This window comes from Perkinsus marinus, assembly GCF_000006405.1.
Source record: "Perkinsus marinus ATCC 50983 genomic scaffold scf_1104296932410, whole genome shotgun sequence".
NCBI classification, from domain to species: Eukaryota; Perkinsozoa; order Perkinsida; family Perkinsidae; genus Perkinsus; species Perkinsus marinus.
Window position 1 is genome coordinate 130,555 of NW_003215453.1, and position 17,886 is coordinate 148,440.

A 17,886-nucleotide genomic window follows, 5' to 3' on the forward strand; every position below is an offset into this window, starting at 1 on the left:
TTTCGCTCACTGAACATGTCCAAGAGCTTTCCCCGAAGTAGGACCGGACCACAAACCGTTACGACACTTTTCACGAAACTTAATCGCAGTAGTAGCATCGACGGAGCCACTCTCGAATCTGATGGGAACATATATAGTTTAGATATACACTAGTGATTATACTACTAGTAATAACTGTAAACACCCGTTTTACGTGAAGTGGCGTAATACTCCATGTGAAAAACGCGATATGAAGTGAATTGAAAACACTTCGCGAATCATCTCATATGACGTAAAACAGATCGAGTGTTTTACGCGATATTCACTGCTCACATGCGTTTTTCGCCAAGTGAAATGCAAATGTGTTATTCACTAGTGTTTTTCATATCACGGGTGAAACTCCATGATATGTGTAGACTTATGTTTTAATTTTAACATGAAAATTTAAACGGTGATGATAATAATAATAAAATCGCTGAAAAATAAATGGTTAAAAATTAAGATCTACGAATTGCCATTCCCATTTAATGACAGTTTCATTCAACGACGTAGAATTGCAATTTCCGAAAATGAAAAAATGAACACATTTCGAGTAACATATTTAGTTTGAATAACGATTATAGATGGGGAAAATTGACCGAAAGAATAAATTTTGACACAAACGATTTTACGCAACATGAAATTAATAAACTTATTGTTGTTTCACCCTAGTGATATGAAAAATATATTTCACGACTACTGTATATCACCGCGAATATCGCGTTTTTCACCGAGTTTTACGACGCCACTTCACGTAAAACTGGTGAAACTCCATCACCTCAGTTTTATTTCTTGAATAGCATCTCTCGTCCTCTCCAATGCTTTATTTTCGTCCAGGGTGAATTCATTGTCATTGGAATATTCCCATTTTGCGGTTTTTTCATCAAAAATTGCATTTCCGATCGCTCCGTCGTAACCCGTTTTAAACTGCCACGTCTGCTCGGGAGGCATTTAGATGTGTAAACGCGAACTACGTTAAAACGAGTATTAACTAGATTTGTTCATTTACTAGTTATAATGGAGTTTCACTCTTTTTACGCTCGAAGTGGCGTCGTAAAACTCGGCGAAAAATTCGCGGTGATATGCAGTAGTCGTGAAATATATTTTTCACTAGTGTTTTTCGTATCACTAGGGCCGCCCGGGAAACTCAAATGATATCACGCAAAAATGAAATATTATGTTACATATAGTTAGTTAATTTTATGCGATAATGACAAATACATAATGGAGTTTCACCCGTTTTACGTGAAGTGGCGTAATACTCCATGTGAAAAACGCGATGTGAAAGTGAATTGAAAACACTTCGCGAATCACCCCATATCACGTATCGCGTGTTTTACGCGTTATTCACTGCTCACATGCGTTTTTCGCGAAGTGAAATGCAAATGCGGTATTCACTAGTGTTTTCATATCACGGGTGAAACACTGTTCGTAAATACACGGCAGCATTTACTCTCTCCGTTTAGGAAGGATTGTAGATCAACTTCGTAATGATGATCATGATAAGAGCATTGGAGACGGCAGCACATGATCTGTTATTGGAAAAATATCTTTTGTGCATGCGTGCATTATATAATTTTGTGGCGCGCGAGAATTGTAAATGTACTCGTTTGACTGCTGTTGCCATCAGCCAGCCAAGGATTGGACCTACACTCTACTGCTGGGCAAGGAAAAGCAGGGTTCGATGACTTTACCGAGGGTCTGATGCGAGAAGATATGAGGACGCTAGGTGAAAAATTAGAGCCACAAGTAGCGTGCTGCTTCGCAACATGGCACTGCCGTGATAGCAATTAACTTGTGATGCACATTTCAATCTTGAAGACCGAGTTATTAATGATTATGTTACGGCTCTTGGTGCTTCATATCTACTAATCTATCTAGCAAGCTAGATGATATTATTGTGTCACCTCGGTGCCCACGACGTAGGGAAATTTCGTGGTAATCACTCCGCTTCAAAAATTGTATTTTTAGAATAAAATTCCGAATTTATTATTTATGTTGCGACATGGTTTCGTTTCCCCATCGATTTCGTGAAATCGATCATTAACCTTTTCACTTCCGTTCGCCTCAGAATCAAATCGTTTGTGTTACCACGCCTTGCAGTGTAGTAATATGCACATGGTCAACTCCATGTGTTGGTGACAATATGAAAATTCTGAGAGGAAATTCTCATTGGTTTCTATCCACTTCTACCCGAATTCGTATATAAACTCCCAAGCTCAGGTGAGGAAAGCGAACATCTGTTCTTCCAAGACTCATTCCTTGGAATTTTCTCACTTATGCGATTTGGTGTAGCTATTCGAAATTGGTGAAAAAGTTCAAAAATTCATTTTCTGCTGTTGTTGTTGTTGAAGTTAGTTTTCACTTTAGATGTTTCAAAATCATCTAAATTGATAATTTCATTTTTTAAAGTTTGTTAAAAGAATACACTTTTCGATATTCAACGGTGAAATTATTTTTTTCGAGTTCCTTCTAAGAGTTTTCCGATCGATATTTAATGTCATGTTTTCGGTCGAATTTTCCACATTTTAGTTTGGTGCTGAATCATCTGTCCGAGGTGACTACAAAAAAAATTCGTATCGAAATAGCTGTGACTTCCTATTCATTTGGAAATTTCCTTTTCAATTATGTATTCATTTCAAACTGTCCCCTTAAATTTGCGCTTTTAAAAAAAATGTATTTATTTCTGATTTCCCCCATAATTTTGTATTTTTTTCAAATTTTTTTTTCATTTAAGAACCCTTGTAGATCGATTCGCGTCTCATCCTCGGAAAATGCCCGTCTGAATTGGGTCGTCTTATATTCATTCCAGATTTTTAATTAACAGCAGCATTGAACAATAAAGGATGTTCGGTTGGAATTGAACCTGGGTTATTCTCATGTAAACTTCGAAGCATAACATGTTGAGGTATGACTACTGCTTAGTTTGTTTAGTGTAATAATGAGTACTAGTGCCTCCATCGGTGGTAAGACTTCAAAGGCTCGTGTGACCAACAGTAAAGGCAAGATGGAAGATCTCACAGTCCTCACTTATAATGTTGATACTGCTATCAAGGATATGCCTCAACGCATTAAAATACTCATTGAGGTATTATTGAAGTTTCACCACCCTAGTGATATTAAAAACATATTTCGCGACCACGGCATATCACCGCGTTTTTCACCGAGTCCTGCGCTACCACTTCGCGTAAAACGGGTTGTGAAACTCCATTACCCTACGAGGGAATCGCTTGCGCGATTTTCAATAGATCTCTCCTGCGCTTAAGCATCGAGTTTTACATGTGAAATCATGCCTACGTTGTTGGAATCAGGGCAAACATGATGTTTTTCGCGATTTGAATTTTATAGAGTTTTCAGTAAACTTGAGCTTCTGAGCTTCGACAGTGTTCATATTACGCGTATTATTATGATATTGGGGTTTCAACTGTTTAACGTGAAGTGGCGCGATGCTTGCTGTAAATTTAAAACGTATGTGTTGCCGTGATTGATAACACTAATTGTTTTACGTGAAGTAAGTTGTGAAATACATTTTTCACTAGTGTTTTGTTTTTTAAGGGTGATTTACTCGTTAAAGGATATTGGACTTTTACCCTGGGTGAACTTCGGCATTTTATTGTTTCAACAGTGTAGATTTGGGAGGAAAATATGCGCAAGGTCAACTACATGTGTTGGTGATAATATGAAAATTATGAGGAAATTTCGGGAAATTGTTGTTGGTTTCTGTACATTTCTACTCTCATTAGTGAGGAAACTCTCCTGGGCTCAGCTGAGGAAAGCGAACATATATTTCGCCAACATTTTATTAAAAACATGATATATATTAGCTTCCTTGACGCGAAAGTTATATGTCTTTTTTGTAAACGAAAACTTTTACTTTCGCGTACTGACGATTTTTCCGTAATCAGATCTCCCACGCTCGTGAGTGATTCTATATTTTATATTTTTCTCGCGAAATTTAGTAAAGTTTCGAGCAATTCATAAACTTTTATTTTTCTAGGTACTCCAAAATCGTGATTATGATGTTGTTTGCCTCCAAGAAGTATTCGCCAGCGCTTCCAAAGAGGCAATCGTTAATGGGCTTGAAAATCAATACTATGTACTGAAAAATTCATAATTTTTTGAGGAAAATTTTCCCCTTTTTTTCAGATTTTGTCCGCCGATCACAACGCGCCGTTCTATCCTTTCCAGTCGTTTTTACCATCAATGTTGCTCACCATCATCGCTAATGCTTTCCCATCGTAATAATAGGGGGGGGGCGGCTGAGATTTGAACCGGATACCTTGTCGTTGTTGGCAGTCTCCACTAACTTGCTGAGGTATTAAGTGTGAAAGTACGACTTTCTCGGTTTCCCACGAAATGTACATCTGATTCTTTCATTGTGTAATAATTTAAGTATTGGCTTTGCTGATGTTTTCATGCGAATTACGGTATCCATTTTCAGTGGATTTTGACGTATATGAATCGATCGGTATAACTGATGGTTTTTGTTCAGAATTCTAAGAGCGCTGGCGTTCGTTGTCGCAATCTTGCTCTGTCCCCCGGTGATGAGATTAATATCACAATATGTAAGTTGGAATGGTTCAATGGTATCTCTGGTGGTTTTCATTCTAGAGGTATGGGGTTCGATTCTATCTCAGGCAGTTTGGGAATGTATGCGCATGGTCAGCTACATATGAGGAAATTTTTGAGAAATTCTTTTTAGTTTCCGTAAACTTCTACCCGAATTCGTATGTTAACTCCTAAGCTCAGCTGACGAAAGCGCACATATATTCCTCCAACATTGTTTTTATCATAATAATGTGCTCTCTGGGATTCGAACCTCTGCGGATCTATGCTGCTCAGGTTTTCCATTGTCTACAATACGCCAGCGGCTTCCATAGTGAAGGACGTTCTCAACCGTTCGACTACATGGGCCTCACCATTTTGCTCAATAAAAAGAGATTCAGTGATGCTAAGGTGGGCATAAATGTCGCACTTTAATATTAAAATTGACCCCATACTGTGAGCGTCAGAAAGGGTCACTATCGTTCTTCGTGCGCCACCCGAATTTTGGCGTGTGTATTAATTATGATGTTGGCCGTATTTGATTGTAGAGCTCTCAACCATCACTGACTGTGTGTAAAGACTCTCCAAAGTTGGATAATTACCCGCGGCCTTTTTTACCATACTAAACTTATTCTCCAGCATTCTACTCGATGTTCAAGACAAAACTCATTGGCATGATGAGAGTAGACAATTTGAAAGGCTAAAGCTCATCCCTCGGCAGCTAATGTGCATCGATGCGAGTCTAATTAAGCCGTGTTGTCGTAGTAGGCGTTGGACTTTAAACTCTCACACAGTCGACGTTCGAAAGTGCGCACGAAGGTTTGGGAGATCATTTTTTAATTTGAGTAGGTCGAATGCGCTGAGCCCTTCCAAGTTCAAGGATATACAGCTCCGGTAACAGGCTTAGGTTGGATATGGTTGTGGGTAAGAGATTCCGTCACGCGCCACAAAATTATGGTCTCAGTAGGTTGAATGGACTTTCCTTCGTCCGGGTTACCTCATAGTTTCTGGTGAGCTCACTGGTGCTGCCGGTCAAACATTGACTATAGTGGACCTCCATTTTGTGCTGGGGAGGGAAGGGGATTGTATTAACCCTAACAGGAAGGCGCAGGCGGATGAGATCCTTTGGGCTGTGGATCAGTAGGTCCCGGGTTCGATCCCTGGTGGGGGCATTTTTCTAACTTAAAGTTACTCACCTAAGAATTCACAAGTGATCCTCTGTGGTGATCTCAACTGCTCGACATTCAGCCTCAACGAGGAAGATATGGAGTCCGTCGAGTTGATGGTAGGAATATCTTTGTACATGCGTGCTAAATTATTGTGTCGGCTGTCCCCCTGTCAGATGTTCCATCGCAATGGATACCAAGATGCGCTGAAAGTCTTCAACCCTGAGGCGGGTCGACTCCCCAACGATCAAATGCGCGAAGTCATACCAAAGCTTTCGAAGCCCGGCATAAATCTGAAGAAGCTGAGAAAAAATCACAAGTCGATGAGAAGACAAATAAAACCGCCGAAAACGACGAATTCATCGAAACCGAAGTTGCTGATGATGAACCGAAGATTCAAGCAATCAGTGATGATGAAGTTCCCCTTGTCCCTAAGGGTGATGGCGTTGAGGAAAAGCAAGATTGCAAGAAATTGGAAAAGATCAACTCGGAAGTGGAAGGATCTTTGGAACGCCTGAAAATGCCGCTCACTTGGGACGGGGTGAAAAATTTAGAAATTTTGGAAATTTATATTTTTTTCGCTGACAGGTGAATAATCCGTCGACGCGATTGGGCGACCCTGGCGCTGAGTTGCGATGTGATTATGTTTTCCTGAAGGACGCGCCCGAACCGGAACCGAGAACGATCAAGTTGGAGGAAAAGGAGGTGAATCTTGTGTGCATGCGTGCAAGATATTTTACTCGGTGGTGTTGGTGGACATGTGAGAAAGACGTCTCGAAATTCGTGATTTTCATGCTATTGTCTTGTCTTGAGCACAGCGGAGCGAAGCGTTTCACGAAGTGCATTATCGACATACTTGTCAGATGCGGGTCGTGTTCGATGGGTTGACTAGTCCGGCTGATGGTGTTGCTCCTTTGCCTATCATCTCTGATCACTATGGAGTTCAAGTAAGTCCCTCCATTGAGCTCCCCAAGGCATCGTTTGGTTTTTTAGGTGTCCTTTAGATTAAACAGGGTTCAGCCGTGATCACACCGGATGGGAGTTTCTGTGTAGTTGTTGTTGCTCCGAAGCATCAAAGACTGATAGTTCATCATAATTTACTCTGAGTCGGATTGCGTTGATTCGCCAAGTGTAGAATCTTCCCTGTGCGGGAACCTGGACCATCACATACGGGCGCTCAGTGAGCATATGGATCATCATACATATAGGAGAGTAGATGCAAAGAATCAACCATGATGAGTATAGTCTGTACAAAGCACTCAGTTATGGGGGAATTTCGTGGCACAGTGAAATTTTTACTCGTGTTGACACGCAAGTGTCGTTACCCGTATAGATACCACAAGCCTTCGAGTGCATCAGCTTAGATATGGGTAGATCATCATCACTGTAGCAAAGACGTCTAAATCATCATAGAGATATTCAGGGCCGTATTTGTGTAGTTCTTGGTGGTTACACAGAACCTCAAGTTTCTGAGTTAAGGCACGGAGTTGCAGCGTTCGGTTGACTGTACGTAGGTATTAGATATGATCGGTGAAGTGAAGATATACGGCAGGAAATGTCATCTTTTATCGCTAGAAAAACTTGTGAGGAAATGTGTTATGCTTGGCCTCAGAAACCAACAGCCTGCGTGTGAATTTACACCCATGAAAAGGCGCTTTGTCTGATGCTCAGAGAACGCGGAGTTATCATTCATTGGATGCAGTCCATCATCTAGACGAAAGGGACGTTACGTATGACATTGTGATAGTGATTGTAACAACCCAGTGTGGAAACTACTTGCATGAGGAAAGCCAGGACTCGCCATTGGTTGTGATGAGAGGAAACGATCGTGACAAAGGAGGCCTCATATACTCCCATCCCTGGAGAGTAAAACTGGACGAAAATGAGTTGTTCGGACAGATTCGAGCTGTTTCATTGGGAAATTGATTCCTGATTGCTGTGAAACACTCCGTATTGAGCGACAAAACCGGGACACTTCTCCGTGACTCAATAGTCATGGTTGTTAGAAACTACTCTGGAACACACTCATAAATGATTGAAACCCTTTACATGTAGCAACACCAACGCATTCCAGCAGTCTGCCGACAACGTCGAGTTTCCATCAAGCCACCAGCGGCTCTTCTTGAGCGACTTCGGGAGCTGATGCCTCCCTGGTCGACCTCGACGCACTGAAAAGGTAGACGTCAATTATCCCATCCCCTCACAATCTCGTACGAGGCGAGCAAACACATCGAGTGGAGAGACTGCATCAACGGTGGATTACCCTGTAGCAGTAACAGACGAGATAGGAGGCTGCTCAAAATCTCCATCGGCTAAGAATTTACGTAGGTAACCCTGGAAGTCTGTATATACGGTTGGTGGTAACGCAGTACCATCCACCTCGGTAAGCAAAGGACCCTGAAAGTATAAGGAGTTACAATACAAGATACATCTCATTAGGCAGGTACATACAAAAGCTACGTAATCTGTATGTAGGGGCCTTACCCCAGCGGTCGGTAGGGAGACTCGGGCAGTCGCATTTCCAGCGCGCGCAGAGAGCTCAGCAGTCATCGTGGAGTTATAGTGACACTGCTCAACCTCGCCGAACTTCGCACCCTGAGGAGTACCACAGGAATCGACGACAAGCAGCATTGAAAGGGAAGGGAGATCAATTCAGTTCCCATTAGTGATGAACAGTTCACATCAGCATAGACTCCTCGGTATTACAGGAGGATGAGCGAATTAAACAGTAGATGTTTCAACAGACAAGTTCAGTGTTGGAATATATGTTTGCTTTCCTCAGCTGAGTCCTCACTAATTTCAGAAATCTACATACGGATTCGGGTGTAAATGTACTTGACCCAATGAGAATTTTCTCGATTTTCCTCAGAATTTCCGCAAATGTCACCTACACATGTAACTGAACATATGCATATTTTCCCACACCGGATAAGTTAGAGGTAGGAGAGTACATCTTACTGTAAAGGCAGGGATCGCGCCGATACACCCAGCGGCAACGGCTTCCAATTGGTACTGGAACTGAGCCACGAATACAAACACAGATTTGCAATGGACGAGACCTCACCCAAAATGCTGTGACATTATCGAAATTCTGAAGCCTGTCAGTCATGCAGCCAACGGTAGCCAAAGCAGCGCCAGGATCCTTATGGAAAGCATCTGAGCTTAGATGCGACGACAATCGGGAAGTAATTGCTCACCAATAACACAACGCTCGTACGCGTTGAGTGCGCATTCGGATACTCCGTGAATACAAGTAGCTCCACCTCCAATGGTGGGCACCGTGCGGCCGTAGGGGACCAGAGATATGTTGAAGTTGACGAACCTGATTCGAGGTCAATCAGAGACGGATCCGATTCTTATCTACCTTTGGAACACGGACAAAGCGGGGTTGAGCTGCTCAGTGATGAAAGTGACGCTAGCGGGGTCTAGAGAGCCGTAGTATCTAGGACTAGTCCTCGCGATGCAAAGTATATTATGGCCTTACAGATTGAGAGAAATGGTCGGTCGGCAAACCGGCGGCATCGCGTAGCTGTTGTTCTTCAAATAACCACATACATATCCTTTGAAATCAGCGTAAACATCAGGGAGCTGATGCCCCTTAACGTCGGTGAGCCAGGGGACGAACTGTGGACGGCCAACAGTGAAAAGAGGAATAAATGATTAACAGAGAGAATACCTGCTTAGGAGGGTCGAGGCTCTCAGTCTCCTTCTTGGCGGCTTCCTCGAGCTTCGCAGACCTTTCGGGGGAAGTGTAGCAGCGGTGAACTTCGCCCAATCTCGCAGCCTAGACGGAATGGTGGGGGATTATCGGGCAGATCGAATAATGGTACATCGAAGTGTGTGCCCTCCTTTACGCACATTACACCGAAGGCTCCCATGGGTGCCTGAGCAGAAACCGTACGGCTCGATGAGGCATCTTATCCTACGTGGTCCATGCCGGTGAAGTTATAGTTCTTGAAGGCCTCCTCCATGCAGAGGATGGCGGGGAGATATTTGGCAGGATCGTAGTCAAGGACGTCTATAGTGAAGTTATCAAATATAGTAGAATAGGTGGAGCTACCAATGATGCATCGATGATAGGCGTTTCCTTCGCACTCGATTGGGCCGTGTTGACATTTACCATTGCGGACGTTACCGTAAGGGATTAATTCCAAATCCAAATCGACGAATCTGAGAGGACATCTAATTACGCCACTTATAGCAAATCTGACTCGGCCGTCTCCGGATCATCGACGATGGGGGCGACTTGATCGACCATGAACCTCTGACAGTACGGACAGAGGGTCTCGTAGAACCTGATAGAGAAGGTGGGACGGTGAGGGAGAGAAAGAGTGTACAGCTTGAAATGAAGGGTCGGAGGGGTCGGTCTTGAGAGGACGAGAGAGACGATGGCTGAGATGATGGAGATGATCTTCATCATGGAAAACTATCGGATCTCTCGAACTGGCAGCACATACGTTGATGTATAAATTTGAAACTTGCCAACAGATTCATACCCCAATGAAGAGGCTGCGCCACATCCGGTTACAGCCGTGGTTGCAATGCACTCCCAGTAGATCCTGCACGCATACGCAGGAGGAAAATCTTACTCATGCGTACGATGAAGATACCACCATGATTCCAAACGTTACTCCACCAAGGTCTATTTTAGGGTGGCATAGTTGCCCCACTTGAAGGAATTTACTCCACTAAGGTCTATTTTAGCGCGGCATAGTTGCCCCACTTGAAGGAATTTACTCCACCAAGGTCTATTTTAGGGCGGCATAGTTGCCCCACTTGAAGGAATTTACTCCACCAAGGTCTATTTTAGGGCGGCATAGTTGCCCCACTTGAAGGAATTTACTCCACCAAGGTCTATTTTAGGGCGGCATAGTTGCCCCACTTGAAGGAATTTACTCCACTAAGGTCTATTTTAGGATAGCATAGTTGCCCCACTTGGAGAAATTAACTCCACTGAGGTATATTTTAGCGCGGCATAGTTGCCCCACTTGGAGGAATTTACTCCACCAAGGTCTATTTTAGGATGGCATAGTTGCCCCACCTGGAGGAATTTACTCCACTAAGGTCTATTTTAGGATAGCATAGTTGCCCCACTTGGAGAAATTAACTCCACTGAGGTATATTTTAGCGCGGCATAGTTGCCCCACTCGGAGGAATTTACTCCACCAAGGTCTATTTTAGGATGGCATAGTTGCCCCACCTGGAGGAATTTACTCCACTAAGGTCTATTCTAGGGTGGCATAGTTGCCCCACTTAAAAAATTTACTCCACTGAGGTCTTTTTTAGGGTGGCAGGGAACTCTTATTTATTAATTAACCGTGAGGAACTTGAAAGCAGTATCTACAGCTGACGATATGACTCATAACTTATGAGTGCAGTACAGTAAATTGATAGGGAGTGGAGGTAACGTGGCGCTCCTACTTGAGTGCTAATTTCTTCATGATTATTGTGATACACTCCATGCTATCGATAGAGAGGAGGAGTGGTCTCCTTGATTTTGTACTGGGTTTGCATTGGTATTTTACACGTGCTCACGATAACCTGATCGGTAGTGCGTCCTATGATATGTATTTTTGATCCCGCATCACTGATTCGGAACGGTGGCAAGTCATCTCTCAGGGTAACGTTTTGAACTACTACTGGCAGCGCCGCCCGAGTATGACTTGCTCAAGACGTTATCAATTCAGTTGTCCCAAGTTATTACAGCGTGCGCCGCAATTGACCTCGCTCTTGCTCAAGCTGAGCAGCCATACTTGCGAGTTTTGGGAGATAATACGATGTTAGTCACAAAACGCAACAAAGCCTCTCCTAATGAGAGAGTAATCGGAAAATGTGATGACCGAGCACGCTTTTGAACAAGCTCAGGAGCCGTATTCACAAATTGGGACTCTGCCATGAAATAATGAAATGTTGAACCCGCTCGAAAAATTAAATTGAATACCCTCTGGACGACAGTGTTCCTGCTGCCGAGTCTCGAAACTGGGTAGTTGTTTTCCATCAAAAACCCGCAGATATAACCCCTGAAGTCGAACGTAATGTGAGAGCACTCGTAGGTTGAGCGGATCGCTTGGATCTGCCCTTGGGAAACAAACAGAGCGGGATTGAGATGTCGTCTCATCTAGGCATAGCTCTCGCGCTTCATAGACATTGCTCCCTCAAAATTGAGGGAAATGGTCGGTCGGCAAACCGGCGGCATTGCGTAGCTGTTGTTCCGTAAATAATCACATACATATCCTTTGAAATCAGCGTGAGCATCAGGGAGCTGATGTCCCTCGATATCGGTGATCCAGGGGACGAACTGTGGACGGCCAACAGTGAAAAGAGGAATAAATGATCAACAGAGAGAATACCTGCTTAGGAGGGTCGAGGCTCTCAGTCTCCTTCCTGGCGGCTTCCTCGAGCTTCGCAGACCTTTCGGGGGAACTGTAGCAGCGATGAACTTCGCACCATGTTGAAACCTAGACCGGACGGTTGGGTATCGAATAGCAGATCGAATAATGGTACATCGAAGTGTGTGCCTTCCTTTACGCACATTAGACCGAAGTGTCCCATGGGTGCCTGAGCAGAAACCGTATGGCTCGATGAGGCATCTTATCCTACGTGGTCCATGCCGGTGAAGTTATAGTTCTTGAAGGCCTCCTCCATGCAGAGGATGGCGGGGAGATATTTGGCAGGATCGTAGTCAAGGACATCTATAGGGGAATCACCAGAGGTACCAATGGAGAAGGGGAGCTACCAATGATGCATCGATGATAGGCATTTCCTTCGCACTCGATTGGGCCGTGTTGACATTTACCATTGCGAACGTTACCGTACGGGATTAATTCCAAATCCAAATCGACGAATCTGAGAGGACATCTAATCATGCCACTTATAGCAAATCTGACTTGGCCGTCTCCGGATCATCGACGATGGGGGCGACTTGATCGACCATGAACCTCTGACAGTACGGACAGAGGGTCTCGTAGAACCTGATAGAGAAGGTGGGACGGTGAGGGAGAGGAAGAGTGTACAGCTTGAAATGGAGGGTCGGAGGGATCGATCTTGAGAGGACGAGGGAGGCGATGGCCGAGATGATAGAGATGATCTTTATCATAGAAATTTACCGGATCTCTCGAACTGGCAGCACATACGTTGATGTAAAAATCCAGAATTTTTCAATGGAATCGAGCTCAAATGGAGAGGCTGAGTGACCTCCGGTTACAGCCGTGGTTGCAGTGCAGTCCCAGTAGATCTTGCACGCATACGCACGAGAAAAAGCTTACCCATGCGTACAGGGAAGATCCAACTGCAAATCCAAACGAAGCCTTCCTGTGTCGATAACTTACTCTTTTGTGATTTAAGGGAACACTTGTGACCAAGATTCATGACGAAGGTTAAAGCGGCGATTTTGAGTCCGACCCCGATAATTGCAAAATCTCTTATTTAAAGACATTTTGGAAATATTCCCCTCAAATATTCCCCTCATTATGTTAAGGTCCATTTCGGGGTGGCATAGTTGCCCCACTTGGAGAAATGTGTTCCGCTAGGGTCTATTTCAGGGTGGCATAGTTGCCCCACTTGAAGAAATTTAATCCACTGCGGTCAATTTCGGAGTGGCATAGTTGCCCCACTTGAAGAAATTTATTCCACTGCGGTCAATTTCGGAGTGGCATAGTTGCCCCACTTGAAGAAATTTGTTCCGCTAGGGTCTATACCAGGGTGGCATAGTTGCCCCACTTGAAGAAATTTATTCCATTGAGGTCTATTTCAGGGTGTCATAGTTGCCCCACTTGAATATATTTATTCCACTGCGGTCAATTTTGGAGTGGCATAGTTGCCCCACTTCCAGAAGTTTATGTTCGACAGCGGCCTGAGCAGTAGCTCGTGATGCTCGGTCACTTGAGTTCCCAGGAAGCAGTCCTTATTCGAGTCAAAAGAATGATTGGTTAGCCCCCTTCCACCACAGCGGGTGAAGCATTCACTCGAACGCAATCCTCTGTGATGCAGCGCAACGTGAATGATTCACAGGGTTTCAGACGCAATCTATTTTGATAGCTAAGAGCTGAGGTTTATCATCGAAAGGTGAAAGCTCATGGACTAACCACTCCTCTTGTCTTGCTAAGCCGATGAAAAGCTCGAGCGGCTCGTCATTAGCATCCTGTTTGATCTCACAGGTTGCCCGATCTCGGTAGACCGAATACCTGATGAGAACTGCATGATGTGGAAGGTGAACCACGTGGGAGGAAATAATGACTCACACAAACCGGGTCGCATCGCCATCTATGGGACCCGATGACCGCGGCTCACCGTTTCTCATGGCCCAATAGTATCGTCCCTCCAGGCTTCACGAAAGTTCGACAGGCAACAAAAACATCTTTAGCGAGCTTCGTAGAGAACAGCATGTCGCTTGCGATAAGATAATCGAACCTATCAAAACCTCAATGAGACAATGTGACGAAACAAGTTATTGGGAGGAATTCATCGACCGATGATCGCGATTGGACGCTACATGCAGGGCCTACCTCTCATCAAAATTCACGATTTTTGATACATCGAGGACTGCAGTTGCTACACGGTCAGCCACACCATTCAATTTGGCGTTTTTCTGGACCATGGCCAAAGCAGATTCGGAAACATCAGTCAACACCTGCGCTTAGCATATTCGAGAAGGGCGCACCGATCACGAGCAATCCCCATGCTCACCACTCGCTTTGCCCCTGCCTGTTTGGCACAGAATAAGCCTGCCAATCCTTGCCCACAACCTATCTCTAGAACGGTAGAGCTCCTGAGGGAATCCGAAAGTCGGTTAGATTCACAAAGAAAGTCACATCAGCGCCGCTAAAGGTTATGGCATCTATCTGCCACACGACTGATCCGGGTGCAATTCCCGGAAGGCGTAATTTTGCATACAGTCTCCAGTCACGTGAGCGCAAGAAGAATTCCCTGTTGCCTGCTCATTATCACCACTAACATTAGTTCCTAACCCAATCGCATCAGCAGCCAATCGAACCATGACAGTCCAAACGTTCGAGACGCAAGTTCTAGAGGCAATCAATCACCTAATTTCTGGAAGCTCAGTAACCAACCAGCACAGTGCTCTGGTGGCTCCTATCCACACCGTCTCATAAGTTGCATCGGGATCACTCGTATCTTCATGCGATATACTTCCTCCCAAATCCGGCTCGTGAAGTAGCCGACAGCCTGGAGTTAACTCGACTTCTCGTGGCATTCAAGAGTTAGCTACGTCTGGGTCTTGTCAATATGTCACTACAACTTGTTTCATTTGAGGGGTGAAATTCTATGCTACTTGCACTCGAAAAACGCAACACCAGAAGAATGGAAATGACGCTGTGGATAAGCTACATGAGGAACGCAGCGAATTCAAGGCAGACATTGGATTCACATTCGGCCCTTGTAAGGGAACCTCTGGGTGTACCTGATACACATTGCGTCCGCTTTGACTGATGGGATTGGATCAAGCCATTTTTCATATATTAATGCAATTTTCCCAGCTCGGAAAATTAGATTGAATAATATATCTAGACGACGGGGGTCCTGCTGCAGAGTCTTGGAACTAGATAGTTGTTTTCCATCCATAATTCACAGGTGTAGCTTCTGAAGTCAAACCTAATGTAAGAGCAATCGAAGGCGAAGCGGATTGATTTTCATCTGCTTAGGTGGCAGTGCGCTCGCACTCGCGGTAGATCCTGCACGCATACGCACGAGAAAAATCTTACCTATGCGTACGCAGTACGGGAAGATCCCACCGCGAATCCAAACGGAGCCTTCCTGTGTCGGTAATTAACCGTTTACTCCTTTGTGATTTAAGGCCACACTTGTGACCAAGATTTATGACGAAGGTTAAAGCGGCGATTTTGAGTCCGACCCCGAGAATTGCAAAAGCTCTCATGTAATGGTGGCATAGTTGCCCCACGCGGAGAAACCTATTTCATTAAGGTCTACAGTAGGGTGGCATAGTTGCTCCATTTGGAGAATCTTATTCCACCGAGGTCTATTTTAGGGTGGCATAGTTGCCCCATTTGGAGAATTTTATTCCATCGAGGTCTATTTTAGGGTGGCATAGTTGCCCCACTCGGTGAATTATATTTCATCGAGGTCTATTTTTGGGGTGGCATAGTTGCCCCACTCGTAGGAATTTATTCCACCGAGATCTATTTTAGGATGGGATTATTGACAAAGCAATAGCCCATTTGTGCGACCTTGGCTGAAGCTTCATAAATTAACTTATCCTATGAAGAACTTGAAGGGTTATCTACAGCAGACGTTATGAGTACAGTAGAGTAAATTGATACGGAATGGGGATGAAGTGGGGCATGCTTGGGTTCTTATTTCCATGGGAGAGAAACACAATACGGATCCTTGGCGGAGAAATGCCCTAGCTGGAGGTCGCACCGTTGTATATAATGAGAGGAATTGCGTTGTAAGATACTGTTCTAATTCACGAGACTACGTCGCGGCACATGCAAGCGCGGCACAGTGCATCTGTATTTCCACCGGAAATGGTGCAGGATGGTATCATGTGAAGTGGTTCAATCACATCACAGAGCACTCCATTGAGAACTTTCTCGTTTAATGGCTGCCAAGGACATCCCTGCCGACCTCAAGAAGCAAATGCAACGGTCATTGGTGAAGGTGACCAAATGCGCGATTGTTCAAGCATAGCCAGATATTATCTTGTGTGATCTCAGCATACGGATATTGCGGGAGATACCAGGGGTGAAGTTGTGGACTTAATTGTGGGGGCGATCGATAAGCATGCCACCCCTGAAGGAGTCAACTTGGAGGTCACTAGGTGTTCTCCCTACACTCGCTACTGCCTCATTGTATGGGTCTCTCTTGTACATGTCCTGACTAGGATTCATGAATGTTGATGAAAGTGCTTCACCTGCTACTTCATAGCTAGTCTGTAGATGAGTACGACCATCGCTCATCGCGTAGCAATGGGATGTATAGCAGTTATCACTGACAAAATTTTCATGCAAACGAGAGGTGTTCAAGCAACCTGAGTTTCGTTACGAAGAATGTCGGAGCGAACACTAAAACGCTTGGTTCCACAACCACTACATCTCTCAGTGACTTCACACCTTCTGAGTCTTCAATTTGTTGGATCAATCGGAGTACGACGGTTTAATCCTTTTTCAGGCTGCAGCACAATTGATTAAAGATTCTCTCGATAAGCAATACGGTCTAGCGTGGCATTGCGTAATCGGCAAAGGTTTTAGTTACGACATCACTGCACAGGTGAGCCATAGATCGACTCGGAAGCTCGAAGTTGTCGACATCTGTTGTGATGAAGAATCGGCTATAGAGTTTTTGCTCAGAAGTGCTTACATTGTTTTTTCGGGAAAATGATGATCATTGAAAATCAACTTTTCGATCTGGGCATTTCAAATCTGTGGGAATGTGCTGTGCTCGGAAGCTAAGAGTTGTCTCCTTAGAACGGTTCGTTGATGCACTGCTTCTACCAAGGGGATATAGCCGTTTTGGTCTTCAAGTGCTGACAAACATGTATCGTGTTATAGCGATTGGTTCACATTTGTTGAGTTGAAGTTACTAAATTTGGAGGCTTTGCACTCACTCAGTCGATCTGTTTTATAGCTCACTTGGTCCGCTCTTGATTCAAGTATTGTTGTTGTGGTCATTTCCAACATTATCAAAGTTACTAAGGCTCTTCTGTGATATCCACTTTATAATAAAATTCATTACTCTGACAAACGGGGGCAGAGTATAATAAGAGACCCCTTTTTGTATCGAGACGGCTAAGAGTCCTGAATTATATCAACAATTTCTCTAATTTCCCCATAGTCTGACTACACTCGCAATCTTGATGATGCAAAGGCCATCGAACGGCCGTAGAACAGCGCCCGATTCCTCCTCTGCATTCCAAAAGAAGTTACGCTATAAACATTATCGAGGTGATCTAACCCAAATTCATCGACACGACTTGCCAGCCTAACAGAGCCTCTCAGGTTATCGTGAGATAAGGGGTACTGTCCAGTCTTGTACAAACTTGCACACTGCATCGGTTTTAATCAACGGATCTAACAAAGTGCGTTGATGGAAATTCTTCCAAGAGGCCCTCAGTCAGGGTGCTCCTGCTTCCTCCTCGTATTCAGCGCGGCCTTGGTCAGTCGGAGGATCAGGGCTGCATCCG

The 17,886-nt window shown here is 44.3% G+C and overlaps 6 protein-coding genes across 6 annotated transcripts in view; 2 read left to right on the top strand and 4 right to left on the bottom strand.

The window, feature by feature from the left end:
- The window catches only part of Pmar_PMAR022272 (conserved hypothetical protein), a gene marked incomplete at both ends in the record, with an annotated part of 9,215 nt that extends 8,246 nt beyond the window's left edge, over positions 1-969 (bottom strand). The window contains 2 exons of the mRNA XM_002785492.1: positions 16-118; positions 797-969. Coding sequence (XP_002785538.1) covers positions 16-118; positions 797-969 — 276 coding nt within the window. The remainder of the gene's footprint in view (positions 1-15; positions 119-796) is intronic.
- Positions 970-2,959: 1,990 nt separating this feature from the next.
- Positions 2,960-6,755, top strand: Pmar_PMAR022273 (hypothetical protein; the record flags this gene model as incomplete). The annotated part of the gene is made up of 13 exons (XM_002785493.1): positions 2,960-3,106; positions 4,016-4,114; positions 4,165-4,256; positions 4,511-4,583; positions 4,861-4,974; positions 5,413-5,487; positions 5,531-5,703; positions 5,752-5,848; positions 5,906-5,960; positions 6,002-6,270; positions 6,318-6,434; positions 6,593-6,676; positions 6,723-6,755. 13 exons carry the CDS (start codon positions 2,960-2,962, stop codon positions 6,753-6,755), a joined length of 1,428 nt encoding a protein of 475 aa, XP_002785539.1.
- Positions 6,756-7,988: 1,233 nt separating this feature from the next.
- Pmar_PMAR022274 (conserved hypothetical protein) lies at positions 7,989-11,480 on the bottom strand (the record flags this gene model as incomplete). Its single annotated transcript, XM_002785494.1, has 11 exons — positions 7,989-8,126; positions 8,214-8,324; positions 8,688-8,747; positions 8,794-8,885; positions 8,927-9,051; positions 9,094-9,171; positions 9,214-9,353; positions 9,406-9,513; positions 9,656-9,899; positions 9,941-10,024; positions 11,434-11,480. 11 exons carry the CDS (start codon positions 11,478-11,480, stop codon positions 7,989-7,991), a joined length of 1,227 nt encoding a protein of 408 aa, XP_002785540.1.
- A 55-nt stretch (positions 11,481-11,535) lies between these two features.
- Pmar_PMAR022275 (Gamma-interferon-inducible lysosomal thiol reductase precursor, putative) lies at positions 11,536-12,852 on the bottom strand. Its single transcript, XM_002785495.1, has 7 exons — positions 12,743-12,852; positions 12,617-12,700; positions 12,466-12,575; positions 12,330-12,421; positions 12,234-12,287; positions 12,080-12,187; positions 11,536-12,027 (listed from the first exon to the last, which is right to left on the bottom strand). Exons 1-7 carry the CDS (start codon positions 12,823-12,825, stop codon positions 11,848-11,850), a joined length of 711 nt encoding a protein of 236 aa, XP_002785541.1. The 5' UTR covers positions 12,826-12,852; the 3' UTR covers positions 11,536-11,847.
- An 891-nt stretch (positions 12,853-13,743) lies between these two features.
- Positions 13,744-14,325, bottom strand: Pmar_PMAR022276 (hypothetical protein; the record flags this gene model as incomplete). Its single annotated transcript, XM_002785496.1, has 3 exons — positions 13,744-13,912; positions 14,019-14,138; positions 14,234-14,325. 3 exons carry the CDS (start codon positions 14,323-14,325, stop codon positions 13,744-13,746), a joined length of 381 nt encoding a protein of 126 aa, XP_002785542.1.
- Positions 14,326-16,304: 1,979 nt separating this feature from the next.
- On the top strand, positions 16,305-17,233 carry Pmar_PMAR022277 (dynein light chain 4, axonemal, putative; the record flags this gene model as incomplete). Its single annotated transcript, XM_002785497.1, has 4 exons — positions 16,305-16,364; positions 16,421-16,516; positions 16,875-16,973; positions 17,171-17,233. 4 exons carry the CDS (start codon positions 16,305-16,307, stop codon positions 17,231-17,233), a joined length of 318 nt encoding a protein of 105 aa, XP_002785543.1.
- Between the last annotated feature and the right edge of the window lie 653 nt (positions 17,234-17,886).

Bases quoted from the DNA above. Each gene is read 5' to 3' on its own strand.
- Pmar_PMAR022275 (XM_002785495.1), bottom strand. From the start codon at position 12,825: ATGATAAAGATCATCTCTATCATCTCGGCCATCGCCTCCCTCGTCCTC. The intron at 12,288-12,329 runs GTAGGATAAGAT...GTTTCTGCTCAG, and splicing joins ACTTCACCGGCATGGACCAC to GCACCCATGGGACACTTCGG. The intron at 12,028-12,079 runs GTATTCTCTCTG...GGCCGTCCACAG, and splicing joins GCCTCGACCCTCCTAAGCAG to TTCGTCCCCTGGATCACCGA.